Source organism: Bombus bifarius, unplaced genomic scaffold (genome assembly GCF_011952205.1).
Source record: "Bombus bifarius isolate JDL3187 unplaced genomic scaffold, Bbif_JDL3187 scf7180000007968, whole genome shotgun sequence".
Taxonomy (NCBI): domain Eukaryota; kingdom Metazoa; phylum Arthropoda; class Insecta; order Hymenoptera; family Apidae; genus Bombus; species Bombus bifarius.
In genome coordinates, this window is record NW_022884354.1 from 897,501 (window position 1) to 913,066 (window position 15,566).

The 15,566-nt window shown below is 28.5% G+C and overlaps 2 protein-coding genes across 5 annotated transcripts in view; both read right to left on the reverse strand.

The window, feature by feature from the left end:
- LOC117209350 (exportin-7) overlaps window positions 1-4,660 on the reverse strand; it is a 7,078-nt gene extending 2,418 nt beyond the window's left edge. Inside the window, exons 1-10 of one of the 3 annotated variants that reach the window (XM_033451305.1) lie at window positions 4,457-4,660; window positions 2,961-3,198; window positions 2,732-2,886; window positions 2,435-2,659; window positions 1,485-2,355; window positions 1,123-1,408; window positions 904-1,048; window positions 673-820; window positions 437-596; window positions 1-336 (exon numbers count right to left, since the gene is read on the reverse strand). The exon at window positions 1-336 is cut by the window's left edge and continues 67 nt beyond it. In XM_033451305.1, the coding sequence (XP_033307196.1) occupies window positions 1-336; window positions 437-596; window positions 673-820; window positions 904-1,048; window positions 1,123-1,408; window positions 1,485-2,355; window positions 2,435-2,659; window positions 2,732-2,886; window positions 2,961-3,198; window positions 4,457-4,471 (2,579 nt within the window). In that variant the 5' untranslated portion in view covers window positions 4,472-4,660. Of the gene's footprint in view, window positions 337-436; window positions 597-672; window positions 821-903; window positions 1,049-1,122; window positions 1,409-1,484; window positions 2,356-2,434; window positions 2,660-2,731; window positions 2,887-2,960; window positions 3,199-4,373; window positions 4,398-4,456 lie in introns of those variants that run through there. The other 2 variants (XM_033451312.1, XM_033451321.1) reach the window with 2 other exon arrangements.
- A 2,617-nt stretch (window positions 4,661-7,277) lies between these two features.
- LOC117209405 (beta-TrCP) lies at window positions 7,278-15,520 on the reverse strand. Of its 2 annotated transcripts, none has more exons than XM_033451446.1 (9): window positions 15,026-15,520; window positions 10,272-10,506; window positions 9,986-10,172; window positions 9,466-9,922; window positions 8,974-9,347; window positions 8,814-8,892; window positions 8,582-8,735; window positions 8,431-8,478; window positions 7,278-8,286 (listed from the first exon to the last, which is right to left on the reverse strand). In XM_033451446.1, the coding sequence occupies exons 1-8, from the start codon at window positions 15,077-15,079 to the stop codon at window positions 8,468-8,470; spliced, it is 1,551 nt and encodes a 516-aa protein (XP_033307337.1). In that variant the 5' UTR covers window positions 15,080-15,520; the 3' UTR covers window positions 7,278-8,286; window positions 8,431-8,467. The 2 variants fall into 2 exon arrangements, with proteins under 2 accessions (XP_033307337.1, XP_033307326.1); XM_033451435.1 differs by having other exon boundaries at window positions 8,549-8,735.
- Window positions 15,521-15,566: the final 46 nt, after the last annotated feature.

Sequence of the window (15,566 nt, forward strand, 5' to 3'; positions counted from 1 at the left end):
TCGTCACCATATAATCTGAACACACCAAAATTTACGTAACTTCCACATAAAGCTGCTTTTAACATACTGAAGCATATACTTATTCCTTTAAGCTTTAAGGGGTATATTTGATCCTTTGGAACTTCAACGTTTAATATACGATTACCATAACTACATATTACTTTACTAGCTTCACGAAATAATAAAATTCCATTTGGAGAAGATGCATCAAACTGTAATCGTTGACTCCTATTTTGTACTAATTCAGCAAATAATTTTAGGACGGGTGTAGTAACTTGTGGCTCATAATGCCACAATTCCACAGCATGTAATAAAATCGGTGTATAATTAGGATAACTATGTGTAAATTAAGGTACTTTACATTTATCAAAAATTAAGGCAAATTATTATTAATGACTCTTAATCATTTATCAAATTATATTTAAAAAAAGGATACATCCAATCAAAGAGCATCATATAGGATGTTTTTGTGTTGAATGCATAAGCTAAACCTCTTAAATCTCTTGCTAAACCAATCAATGCCTTTTTTGCTTCTTCTGCTGTAAAAAGTGAAGGGTCAGCTGGCCCAATTAACTGTCCTAGACTTTCAAATGCATCTATAGGTGGAAAACGTAAGTGTAAATATTAAATAAGTATGTAGTACAATTTTGGATACAAAAAAGCTTTTCATACTTGTTAAAGGTAACATAAATGTATGAAACCTTTCCTCATCTTCTCCTAGATCTACCATCAATAATCTTCCCAAGGATGTGTAAAACATTGATCTACAACGCATTTCTGTTACAGCAACATTATTTCCCAAAAATGGAAAATGCTCTCTCTGTTAGTAAAAAAAAAAGAATATATACAATTTTATTCTTAATTTTTTGTAAGTAAATTTTACATATTTTTATATATACACACCGTGTGATTATTGAGCATAAATTGTACTTCCTCTAATTTTACAAGTTTACGGACACAACTATATCCTACAGATAAATCATTTAATAATTGTAATGTTTTTGAAATAATTTGTTTACTACGACCCCAATACTTCAAATTTGTTATTCTGTAAATGCAAAATTAAGATCATAAATCTTGAAATAGTATAAATAATATTCCTGAAAGTAACTTCCTACTTACATTTTCCGGATAAGAATACCAAGTACCATGGATTCGTCATTAACTCCTAAAACATCTGACAGTCTTCTATATACTTTAGAATTTTTTTGAACTTGATCACCTACATATACTTTACGAAATTGTTCAAAGAAGCTCAACATTGCTAATTCCAATTTCTCACAGCCACCTTGTGCAAGTCTTGAATCAGTCAAATTCATCAATTGGAGTACTCTGCAAACTAATTCACCATCCATTGCATCATACTCTTCATTGCTGTTAAATGTTACTTTTCCGCCAATAACACCACCTATTTTTTAAATATCAATGTAATAATTCACTATTAAACATGTTTACTTTTCTATATGATTTACAAATTTACTTACCTATGATATATACAAGCCAAGTGAGTTGACCCTCTTGTATAGTGATATCCATTCGTTGTGTTGGAGATGCTGTTTGTGTCATTAATTCTTGGTATGTCCTAGCAGCCTGATCAAAAAGTTGTACTAACAAAGTACATGTCTTTTGATATTCACACCTTACAATTACAGATATTTGCTCCAATTGCTGATGAACTATTCCTAAATCATCAAGTGGGTCTTCTAAACCCTCTCTAACTACTATTGCAACTGATTCAAGTCTTGAAGTAATATATGCATTTACAATTTCTGGAGTATATGTATTTAACAGGTGTGGATCACCTGCTTTTACATATGGCATGGATGATACCATTCTTTGCCACAATGTTAGTAAATAATGTAAACTGTTTGGTGCAAACTGCCACATCTGTAAACTTTGGATTGTAAATTTTGCAATTAATTGTATAGCTTCTGGGTAGTCTTTGACTAAGACCAACTCCCCAAGCTGAAAATTGCTCTTTAGCCTTGATAATAGTCTACAAAATTCATGGTAATTTTCAGGATCACTGAGACCTTGAGGGTTTTGTAGTATGTGTTTTATACCGCTAACTAAGTGTGTTAAAAATTGTGCCCTTTCTGGATTTGAAAATAAACTCCTTCTAACAGATGCTATTTGGACCAAACATGAAAGAGCCAAAGATGACAGTGAGTTAGGTAAACTATGATATAAATCAAAGAAAAGTTTCAGTGATGTAAAGTCCAAAAATACAGGTCTCCAACAGGTCGGAATTTGTACTGTACTAAGATCATCAGAACTTTCATCTGTTGAAGTCCCAATAAAGTCAAATGTCAAACAATTTTGTGCTAGTTTTAAAAGTTGTCTGATCAAACCATGCTAAAAAAAACAAAACAATAATAATAATATTAATTTAGGATATTATTACAAATACAGAAAAAAGTAGCAAGATATATACCTGTGCTTCATCATTAAAATTTAAGTTTTTACAATTTTCTCGAGCTGTACTTAATAAAGTATACGATAACCTAAATATTTCAAAAAGTTGTGTATCTCTGAAGTGGCTAGCAATTTTTCTATGTTTTGTAATAGATCTGGTTGCATCTGCATCCGACACTTGATTCATTTCACACGTTAGTTGAGAAAGTAATTGGACTCCTATCATACAGTGTTCTACCGATCCCTGTATATTATATCAAAATATGGTATAATTATGAAAAATAAACATTTTGGAACAAAGAAGATAATAACTAACCTGAAGAAACTTTGTTACATCACTGACCACATTTCTTTCTTTATCAATATCAAACCACCCAAACTTTGATATCCTGGCAAACAGTGTAACCAGAGCTTGTATTACAAAGTTTGGTAACTTTGGCTGAGTTGCTAAATAATTGAGAATATAATTTCCTAAAATAAAATTATAGATATTAGACCCAAGTATGTTTAATTGTGTTGCTTTATGATAGAATAAATAGACTTACGTATGTCAAGCCTCTGTCGTAAACTAAGTCCTGATGAACGGGAAGCCAATTTTGTCAAGGTAGTGGCTGCCAATAATTGAGCATATGGAGAATCTCCTCGATCAAGTAGAAGCTGACACTTTGTAAGCGTATCAGGAGTATTTTGAAAAGCAACAAGTGCTTTTTCAGCCTCTGCACGATGTGTAGAATCTTGTGATTCATACAACTGCTTGCATAGCAACTCCAGCTGCCGTACTTCCTGTATGTGATCCATTCTTAATGATATAATTCATCCCAAATAAACAATATTTCTGTGTAGTTATTTTTATTTTATATACTTCAAAAATATTATTTTACTTCCCAAGTTCTTTAATAAATTTAATCACTTATTTTGGATATATAAAAACTGTCATTTAAATATTTCTCAAATACATTATAACAAATAGGCAATACTTTAAAATCATGTAATTTATTTATAATATATTTTTATTATTAATATCAACAAACATGATTAGTATTTTAAAAAATGTATCAAATTAAAATTTTAAAAAGATGCATAAAAATATTAAACTAATTATTATCTATTAACATTTTTTAGAACTAAAACAATACAAGTAAATATAATAATTATAAACCTATAGATATTTTCACTTTTTAAATACATAAATAGAAATTAGATAGGATTATAACAATCACAGTTTTATTCTATATTATAAAATCAATGTGATAATTAGTGTTTTTAACTTTTAGGCATTTTAGAGGTTACACATTTATTTAAATTTTATAAATGTACAGCACATATTAATTATCGGAATTCCAAACCGCCACTTGCTTAAAAAAATTACAAACGTATACTAACGTATTTTCATATTATTTTTTATTTAATCAAAAGATTATGATTAATAAAAAAGACATTTATAACTAACGTGAGATAAACAGTACGAGCTAAGTATAAAGTAACAGAAAAAACATCTTAGTTTATGTTATAAAATTAAAGTGGATAGGTTATGCCATATTTTTGTAAGTAATTTCAAATAATAGTTTGATATCATTACGATGTAAACAAACAAAATTTCTCTTAAATAATAATATTCAAACTTAAAATTCAAGATTTAGATGATATTCTCATCCATTAATTATCTTTTGAAACTTCAGAACTATATCTACACAAAATAGTATTTACGAAAACAAGGTTAAAGTTTTACATATCGGCTACATGATTTTGTTCGTACAACAAGATGTCAATAAAGCTAAAGCGGGAAAATCTATTAATTTATGATTGCATTTTTATTGACAGTGCGATAAAATTATCACTATGGTCCGGCAACAAACAACGTAGCTTCCAAGAAATACTTAAGTTTCCCAGCAGCAAAATGTTTGGGACACACGTCGACACCACATAACTTGCAACAGATTTACCACCGGCTGGCTTACCACACGATTTTTGAAATCACTTCATCATAAATAACTCCACTTTTTTGGTTGAGGTTTGCACGTTATTTTGATAGGTAACTCACCTGTTCGTCCGCCATTTTCGCAGCTTTGTATTATCTACAATGAAGGCAGGATCACATGCTTTAAACTCGACTGCCACAACATGTTATGTAGAAGCGACGTTTTCCTACATCGGAAGCATCAACAACGCCACCTTTATTAACAAAAGAAACAAAATTCATACCCGCCTACCTTACAAAGATGGAAGAAAAATTAAGCCAAATCTTCACTATTTTCATTGTAGAAATTACAAATAAATTACCGATTATATTACGTTAGAATATATTTAATTATGTTTCGTAATTCAATCGAAGAAACTACTTTGGTAATTAGTTCTGTCGTTGATCATTATCTTTGTCTAGTATTTATTATAAACAATAAAAATTTGATATTTATAATGTATTTATATTGTATAAAATAATAAAGAATAAAATTTTATAATAGACAGTATAGTATTCTTCGGTATAATAAAAAAAAAAGTAGGATAAAAAGTCAACAATTTGTAGTTATTTCGCGCGAAATCTAAACAAAATTTTCGATGAAAAACAAAATACAAGCGTATATTTTTTCAAATGAAAGATGCTGTGATAAACAATAATTTTATGGAGCTTTTTAATATGTAGTTATAAAAGATTTCTAGTGTTTTATTTTTTGGATATATGTATCTCATAAATAATTTTTTGAATAATTTTTATAAAACGTTCATTACAAAAATAAAAATTTACAATTTGCAAGAATTATTATAAAATTAAAAATGACAAAACATGAAACATATTAAATGAGACAATGCACTCCTTGAAACTAAATAATTTTTTGAACAACTTTCCAATATTTCAAATAATAGAAAGATATATAATAAAATAGATATCGTTGTTCCTTTTGTAACAAAATTATACATAAATAATTTGATAATTGTGTTATATATTTTTTGTTTTAGTTTGAGTTTTTTGCAATAGTATAATGACATGAAATAAGAAACAATTGGGATTGGATAAAAAGTGACTTAATGATGATTTATGATTGACTATGCATCTAATTTTTGTATACTATGTAGCATTGTGTTATGACGATATATAATGCATAAATAATAAAATGAAAATATAATATTCAGATTGGGGCCTTTTCTTGCCAAAGTAATTTCTAAATGTTCACAAAATTTTGTAAAATTTTATCTCTGTAAAGCGAGTTATTGTAAAGTGATGCGTTATTTCGTGCTGTTACTGTTTCGTGCTGTTAAAATCTTGTAATATTATATATATATAATGTATTCAAATCTGGAATAATGTAAGTCATAATAATCTGACAAAATTTATCAGGAACTGTATCGTGAAATACTAGTTAGTTTTAACGGAAAATAATTAAATGCAGGTAACAGATCGACCATAAATATTGAAAATGTTACCTAAATTTGTAATGCAAATATTAATTTTATCAGTATATAATAGCTTTGATCATTAATACTAGCATAGTACATATTTTTCCAGTAAATTTTGTACATTTAAATTCAAAAAGATTACAGCTTCACTATGTTTATAAAAAATATGACATTTCAAAATAAATTTTCTATTAATCACAATCTGATTTTGACGAAAATATGTTAAATTTAAGGGATAGTGATGGATATTGTTTCCATTAAAATTGCATCTTCTTGCATAGGTATTGTATTTCAAGTATAGCTTTTCCACAGCCTTCATATTATTCTTGTGTAATTAATTTCATACATGAAACTTTATGTTAATATTAACAATAAACATCACAATGTTTTCTTAAAGATACTTCTTGTCATAATATTATTTTGAACAAATGTAACATTCACGTTATGATCAAAACTAAATTATGTATAAGACACATTGTCGCTCTTTACGAAACTTTTAGAAATGAAATATCTCAGGGTTTTGTATTTTCTATCTTTAAATAATTATCATAATTACTATGAAATAAACAATTTTTTGTATAAAGAAATTTTACATATTGGATTCACCAAAGTATTTTAAGACCCCAATCTAAATAAAAAATATATATACTTATATTTTTACATTCCAAAGTGGAATCCAAGAAACAGCAATATATAATTAATACTACCTATATATGTACGTATTTAGATAGCTGCAATATAATGAAGTATGTGCTTATAAAGAGATTATCTTAATAACTGTCACAGCTACACTATTTTTCTCTATTGTGCTCTATGTTTTTCATTAAATTTTATGAATTGAGAACATGCTGCATACTACAAAAGTAATGTTTGCACTGGAGTCCCATATATACATACCACAAAGTTATAGAAAATTTTTCATGCCACCATTCTAGCTTAAAAATCACAATTCTTTGTACCCGATTTGACTACATGCAGTTCATAATTTTGCATAATATGTTTTACTTTTAATGTAAAAATTTGTATAATATTAGAATAATGTACAAGTACTACTAAATATACTATCTGTTACTTATGTAATGCAAAAGTCAAGTAACTTGACATATTTTATCTGTAATATTTAATTCTTTTCTTTTTTCTTTTTTTAAGCACATATTCACAATTTAATTCTCATGCAAAATCTATGTTGTATAAAATTTAAAATATATGTATTGAAATCAATATCAAGGATTACATATTTGTAAGCTTGGCTTTGAATTTTTCAATGTGGTCAAAATATCGAATTACTGTCGCAATATTTACTGAAATATATATGTATATATATTTATATATATTACTATTTCGTGAAAAATTTGAGAAGATATCATTTTTATTCTATTATTCAATATATCAATAAGTAAACATATTTTTCTTAGTGCTACTACTACCATAGGAATAAAAATAATGTCGTTGATAGCATTTATAAAATCTCGAAAATGACAATTATATTTTAACTCATATAATATTGTTCAGAGCACACTTATAACTTATAATTGAAAATGTGATGTAGCTTAAACAAAAGTTGAAACATATGATCCGAGATCATTAGTCAAAACACAATAATTTCTTCACAGCAGCTAAGATTACCTCAGAGTCACTATATTGCTTTTTTATGAATCAATATTTACATCTCGGTATAATGAAACTTTATATTTTAAATGCAAATGGTATTTTATATCAATGACTGTGCAGAGGTTATTAGCTTTCCATTTACTTTTCATTATATAATATAAATTTCATAAAATTAATGTCCATGGAAACTACTATGTCTTCGATTAACGGCTGTACATTTATAATACTAAACATGGGTATAGTAATTCACATTAGCTAGATTTAAAAGGTAATGAAATATGATAGTTATAATAATCCTTCCACATATCAAGACTTGAATGTCCACATTCACACCAGATAAGTACTCCAATCAAACGGCATTTTACAATCTCCTTACTATAAATTAATTACATTAAAAAAAAAGAAATTATTAATTTACTATAATACAGCTACCATCTTATTAAGTGTATCCAGCCTAAAAACGTTTTCATTTCCTTTACGTATCGTAAGTCTTTTTTTCATAGTAGTAGGAAAGTGGTCAACTTCTATCATGTCATAGAGCGTAGAAGAATTCCAAATATGGCCAAAGCAAACAATTGTTTACATCCATGGGATGTATTTATGTGATTTTTAATTATACTGTTCGTTACTAAACGCAGTGCGTCAAGCGCATATAAATTAATTCGTAGTTTTATCTGTCACCCCATATATATCCTATTATTGAGAGAATTTCTTTTGCTTTTCACAGCAAATAATAAACCAAAATCAATGACCGTGTTTTGCTGAGATTTTCTTTTTTTTTCTAGGCGCTGTTCACACTGGACACTGATTCTTCATTTCCTGCGTACACTACCGTGAACACATTGAACTCACTCACTAATCACTTGTCTGAAACAAACATACGAATATAACATATCTCTAGAAAGTATAGTAACAAGCAACAAATATTTTATAATTACGAAAAAGAAAGGAACGCAAATTTATAAGCATATATGAGTTTATCTTCTATCTTAAACAGTATATTAAACTTACAATTATATCACAATGAAGGAATATTCATAGGGATGCGTCACTCAAATGCTATAAAAATAATTCATAACGTTAGAAAATATCAAGTACATGGAACAAAGATCTTTCTCATCGTACTTACGAGATGGAGATCTAGTATCAGATTGATTCACACCTGATGCATTTATTGCTGCAGGCCCACAGGATGATACAGATCCATTTGATGGATTAAAATTGAGAAAATCCCATATTAATATTGTATCATCGTGCGACGACGATACTATCTGGAACTCATCGAACTGAAGACGAAATACACGACCTGTGTGTTCCTATATTGCAGATATAACTTATTACTATTGAAGCCTTTTTATAGAACAGAATAAAATAAAGTATGTAAAATATCTCACCACTAATGTACGTATACAAAGCGAGTTAGTTAGAGCACGTGGATCTAGTGCAGCCACCAAATCCCATACTTTAATTTTTCTATAACATAAAGCAATAAACATGTTATTGTAATACTGTAAAAGACAATACAACATACAATTTAAAAAATTTTTTACTCACCCATCATAAGCTCCACTAACTATATGCTTGCTATCAAATCTAATACATCTGACCAATTCGTCATGTCCTTCTAGGACGCGTAAGCACGCACCACATTCAATATCCCATAATCTGATTGTATTATCACTGCTACCACTAACTACTAAGCAGTCCTTATATTGCAAACACGCTATACCCCGTTTATGTCCATTTAATGTTCGCACAAATTCGCAAGTAGATGTTTTCCATACTTTAATAGTCCTATCACCACTAGCAGAAACGATATATTTTTCATCAAAATCAACAACATTTACTGCTGCCCTATGCCCCACTAATACCCTTCTTAATGCAATTTCCGTTTGTGATGTCATATCCCATACAGCAATTGAACGATCCTAAATACAATTAACAAATAGTTATTTTTTACAATTTATGAGATATAAAAATATATTAATTTAACATAAAAAAATGATGTATTAAAATATAAGCTAAATATATAAAAAGTTTATTGACCTTTGAACAAGTGACCATCATGCCATTATTAAATCTGAGATGTAGAACTGCCTCACAATGGTGTATCAATGTATTAACCATTTCTCCAGTATTAGCATCCCAAACTCTTACAGTGCTATCAGAGGAACCAGATATTATTGCTTTGTCATCATACTGTAAACATAAAACAGAACCAGTGTGTCCTGTTAAGACTTTAATGCACTGTAGTGTACTTCTGTCCCAGATTTTAATTGTATTGTCTCTAAGACCAGAGACAATTTTTTGGTCATCATATTGTAAACAGTAAACACCTTTTGAATTTTCACTTCTACAATTTATTCGTTGAAGATTAAATCTTCCCATTCTCCAATTGTTATCTATACTATCAATATCTTTAACTATTTTGGGATAAAGAGATCTATAGAAATTGTGATTTGGGTGGCTTTCCCCCGGCCTTGGCTTGAACAAATACTGAATCCTAAAAACATTAATAAATAAACAGATACCACAGAATGAGATTTCATAGAATGTATTAACTAACCATCCTCTCCTTTCTGCAAGACCTCTCCATATTGAATCAGTCCGAACTTTACATTCAATTAATTTCTTCCAAAGCATTCCTTCACTAATTACTCTGAGCCATTCTTTACATACTAATTCAGCAGCAATTAATGAATCAGCATCTAGATAGGAAAGAATACTTTCTGCCACATGGTCCAATCCTTTTTCTGATAACCGAAATATAAGTTATAAAAGATCTAATTTATATATATATATATATATATATTCCAACATTTAAATAAAAATATCTCGACAGAAATACTCACTTGGTAGTAGAGAAATAAAATCTCTCTGCAACATTGGTTTCAGATATGCATTGATGTGACCATGCTGATAGTGGCACATTCTTGTCAACAATTGTTCAACAAAGTTAACTTGTTCGGGTTCACTCCACTTCTCAAAGAGTTTCATACAAGTTTCCTTTTCTTGCCTATATTGCGCAGATACCCCAGATGGCAGTTCTTTCTTGCGAGTAGGATCATAAAGTATTGTTATTGGATACTGTAAAAACATTATAAAAATTGTACACATTATAAAGATTTTCCTAATTGAAAAAATATACTTTTAAAACATTATTTTATTTAAATTTAATTCAGATTTGATAAGAATGCAATGATATACCTTGATCAATTATACTGTAAATATTATATACTTTAAGGGATGCATATAAAGATACTCAGATATATTTTTTATTGTATATTTAAAAACTGTTTAATACATAATACAATTAAATCGTAATAGTTATAAGTATTATATAAAACAGCAGCAAAACTATTAGGTGACACATGTATTTTAAGATAGAGTGTGGTATCAGGTTCTTGACCTCAGATAGACTATACTATACAAAACAATATTAAACGCTCACAGAAATTGACGTTCAAACATGCAATTTGTCCTTTTTGAATCATGGTACTGTCTATAAATATAATTTATTGATGATCATGCTTTAAAATAAAATCGCAAATAAAATATTTAAAAATTATTAACTAAATACACAATTATTTGTAGCAAAATACAAAACAGTAATACTGTTATTTTTTTTATTTAAAAAATTAATTGCAATATTTGAAATTTGTAATAAAATTTATAATTAGAAGAAACGAGGAGAAAAGAAAATAACTTGCTACTTAATTCGTATTAGCGAACGATTTGTATAAAGAAAATTGCATCAACGGACCGTGACCTGCACTAATCCAATATTTCGTGTACGGCCTACTTGTTAGCGCTTGCCATTTACTTCTGGAAGCGAAAACTCATAATAAACGCATATCTTATTAAATATTTCGCAATAGAAGTTAAACATTTATACTTCAAAATTCAAACGATTGAAACACGTTTGCAACATCGTAATGGCAATAGTAAAGTTTAAGCACATAAAATATTGTGCTAAAACGATTTATCAAAATTAAAGCTCCTGATGAAGTTACAGAGATGAATAGGCAAATCCTGTCATGCAAAATAGTTTCACAAAGCAAAAGAAATAAGATAATCAAGGCAATCTTTTGTCTCTCACAAGAAAATATAATTCAAAACAATATGAATCAATAGCTGACTGAAAAAATTTAAAAATTTATTTTTATTATTTTTTATTTTAAATGTTCTTGTTTCCCCCGAAGTGATGGGTAGCCATCGACGTTCTAGCAGAAGAAGAGGTCTCGAATATGACAAATAACCACCATTTTGCAACAGATTTCTTAAAAAAAAATTACAAACTAAAATTAAACATTGAATTTGTATCATCCACAAAAATCTGAATTTTTCACTTTTTAATTACTTATAAAAAGAATTTGCAATTTTAAGTTATTTTTAGATGCCTCAAGATGATGTATTCCCGTAATATCATTCACCAGAAACTCAAGTTTGATTTTTCGCATTTCTTCAATGATAAAAATAAAACATCCATCAATGTGTCTTTTTATGAAGATCAACACACGAAACTCTATAAAATGTATGATTATATATATATATGTTATGATTATATATATATATATATATATATATATATATATATATATATATATATATATATATATATACTGTATATATATATAGTATATATATATATATATCATACTAGATATGTATATGATATATATATCATATCATATACATATATATACATGTGTGTATTGTGCATAGTATGATTCTTCGATTTGAGATCTCATGATCACTCGACTGTAAAAGGTAGCATAGCAACATTGAAGAGTCCTGGCGACCGAGGAGTACACCTCGATCATCTGAAAATGTTTCTCAGTACGGTGTTCCAGTATAACGGGATCGCGAACTCGTGTCGAATCTATGCTCTTTGTATCTCTTTGTCTTCGTACCCCTTACGTGTTCTCTCCATTTTAGCAAGTAGTCACGCAAAACGCGAAAACTTCCAAGTAAATGTATAATACAAATATTATAATAAATTTAAAATTTTCATAAAGAAATTAATACTAATACCACCTACATGTACTGGAATGCTGATAAAGCATTCTTTATTGGTTTTTACAGATTAATACGGTCGTATATAGGATGAAAAAATAATATTCTGATATCGATAACAGCAAATCATATTGGTCGGTAGTTCTTCGAAATACTATCTAACTTATTATCACTGGCATTCGCATATGCGCCAGATTATAAATAAAAGACAATCAAGAACGAATTGTGGGAAAAGATGTTCGTATACCTTGTGGTTTTTAGTGCTTTGTTTTTTTATCGTTTATCAATAATAAATATCATAGGCATGTTGAAATCGATGCATGATACAGATTTACGTGTATGCACATATGATTAGAAAAATATTCTTAAACGTGAAAGTGAGACGCATCTATCAATAGAAACATAAAGTTTATTAGTGGAAAAAACCCATGAAAAATAATGTACATTTCGAAGCATGTAACAATGAACCACGGGAACGTTTCGAAATTTCCTGTCGTCCTTGATTATGAATACTTACGGCATTAAATTTCAGAACACTTTTTTGTCTCCATAAATATAAAACAAAGGAAAGTTCTAAGAACAATAAGTTTCTAGAATAAAATGTATAAAAATTCACGTCTCTTTGAGTTTATAAAATTTTATAAAGATCGCAAATTGATAATCGTGATGCATCACTTTCTCGTTATTCTTAAGTAGTTATTACCTTTTATTTTTTTTATACACATTTGGATATAAATAAAACGATAAAGAAAATTAAAAATGCGCATGGTAATGTAGTAACGACTGAAACCGGAATGATGAGTCACTAGCACTAAATAGAAGAGCAATACTTTTTTTCGGCAAGTCACGTACTTATAACTTGACAACACAATATAAAGTTCATTTACATCGGCCAACGGCAGACATACTTTAATAAGATATTGATAGATATAACTCTAATTATAATACAAATATAGTCACATATGTTTTTTTCTATCAATATAAACTCTATTAAAGATTATGTAAATGTGAAATATGTAGGAAAAAATTATATATTTTTGTATATATATACATTTGTATACAGCCTTATATTTGTATCTATATACAGAATAAAAGATATATTGATAAAAACGATACTACATAAATTCACAAGATCTGACGCAAGGATTGTAATCGATTCCTCTTTCTCTCTGGCGGTCTCCTCGAAATACACGTGTATAGTTTAAGTTAAACACAATACACGGATAGATCGTTAAATCTTTGTATTGTCTACAAACTAATCATTCTATATTTTATCTTGAAGATAATTAATCATTATTGTAACAAATAACGCGTATCAAACAGAATTTCTATATGATCCCTGTACAAATTCTAAAGCAACAAATTTTTTTTAAATTACTCCAGCAGTTGAAAATAAAAAAGTGCAAATTATTCATTCCTGGACAGTTTTGGCTCATATCCAATTGTACGTATAAATCAATATCACTGTAACATTAAACGACAAAAATGGACAATAAAGATTAATCATTAATTTTTATAACGATTCGTAAACTCGTATAAAAAAATAAATTTAAGGGAATTAAACTGTAGATTCTACTCAATTATTTATAATACTGTTACGATGAGTGTAATGCAACTTAGCACAAAATTTAAAAAGGGGAGCTAAAAAAAGTAACGATTGTAAAAGAGGAGAAACAAAAGAGAAAAGGTAAAAAGGGAGTTAAAACATTGATCATGTAGTAAATTGTTTCCACTCTGCAAAGCTTGGATTATGTTTAAACGATCTATCCTTTGTTCTGACAACGAAGACAATCGTGTCCGGTCAAGTTTATGCTAGTTCAATAGTAACTAACTAATAATTTTTCGATCAAATATATGTAGCAACTGTACAATAACGTAACAAATTAAAAAATAAATTAGTAAATAACAAGTTAATATTACGATTTTCTAGCAATCTGAAAATAAAATCATTACATTTTATACTGTAAATATTCTTACTTTATGTTAAAAATTTACAAAAATAAAAAATTTAAGAAAAGGTATGTTCAAACAAAAGTAGTAATATGAATCGAATATACGAATAAATATTGAAATATTTATAGTAAAAATTTAATAATAATCATGCGATGGCATAGTAAGTATAATTTATACTTTGTTATGATTCTTGTAAGAATATATAAATATTTCGAGTCATATTGTTTAAGATATACCTGTGATTCTAATCAAATCTAAATATTTGTAATATTCTGCATATAACATAATATATACTAGTATTGATTTGATCAAATAAAAGAAATTAAAAGTGATGCAATCTTAATTTCCGTCAAGATAATAAGGTAACTGTCATTAGATGTACATAAATATCTTGATATAAAAGAGTTTAGAGAAATGACCACGATCATATATGACAGCACACAATTGTATTCTATAACCTCTCGTATACATAAGATATTTCTACAATTAATAATTTTCTTTGGGAAGTGCATATTAACAGATATAAGCTTTGCAGAAAATAACGGTCGATCATAAAATATTAGTGAATTTCTCCATCATAAGGAAACATAAGATGGCGGTAGGTTTCAGGTCAAAAATACTACTATGTGTTGCGTACCTGAAGATTCGTGTTTGTGTCTTCGATAATCTCATCCGTTTCCATGTTCATCATTTTCACACACAACTGGCACAATATAATTGATTCAGATGATACAACTGGATCAATTTAGCTGGAAAAAGTTCTTGTAAAAAGGATAAAACACCTTTTGAACACTAGCGTTTGACTATTCAACACGACTGACGACGCTCATGAGTCTTCGCCATGTACAGGAAGTTGAAACAACATTTCACCAACACAACAGCTCGTAAATAACTATGTCACTTCACAAATCCAAGAAACCTGATATAACGATTAATTTATATGGAAAATGTGTATTAAAATCCTATGCGTGAACAATATGAGAAATTTAATGTTAATCTTCTTCAGAAACGTACGAAATATCCAAATGAATTCCAAAATTCATCAAGATATATGCACGGCCAACCATCAAGATAAGAAGCTCGCGAGAAGCACTAACACCATTTTACACCACCGACTTCATCACTGCTTCTGTTTAACTTAAAATCAACTTGATGGCGCACCATACGCAAAATTTCCA

Bases quoted from the DNA above. Each gene is read 5' to 3' on its own strand.
- LOC117209405 (XM_033451435.1), bottom strand. From the start codon at position 15,079: ATGATGAACATGGAAACGGATGAGATTATCGAAGACACAAACACGAAT. The intron at 10,507-15,025 runs GTACGCAACACA...ATGTTTTTACAG, and splicing joins ACACAAACACGAATCTTCAG to TATCCAATAACAATACTTTA. The intron at 9,348-9,465 runs GTCAATAAACTT...AATTGTATTTAG, and splicing joins TGATGGTCACTTGTTCAAAG to GATCGTTCAATTGCTGTATG.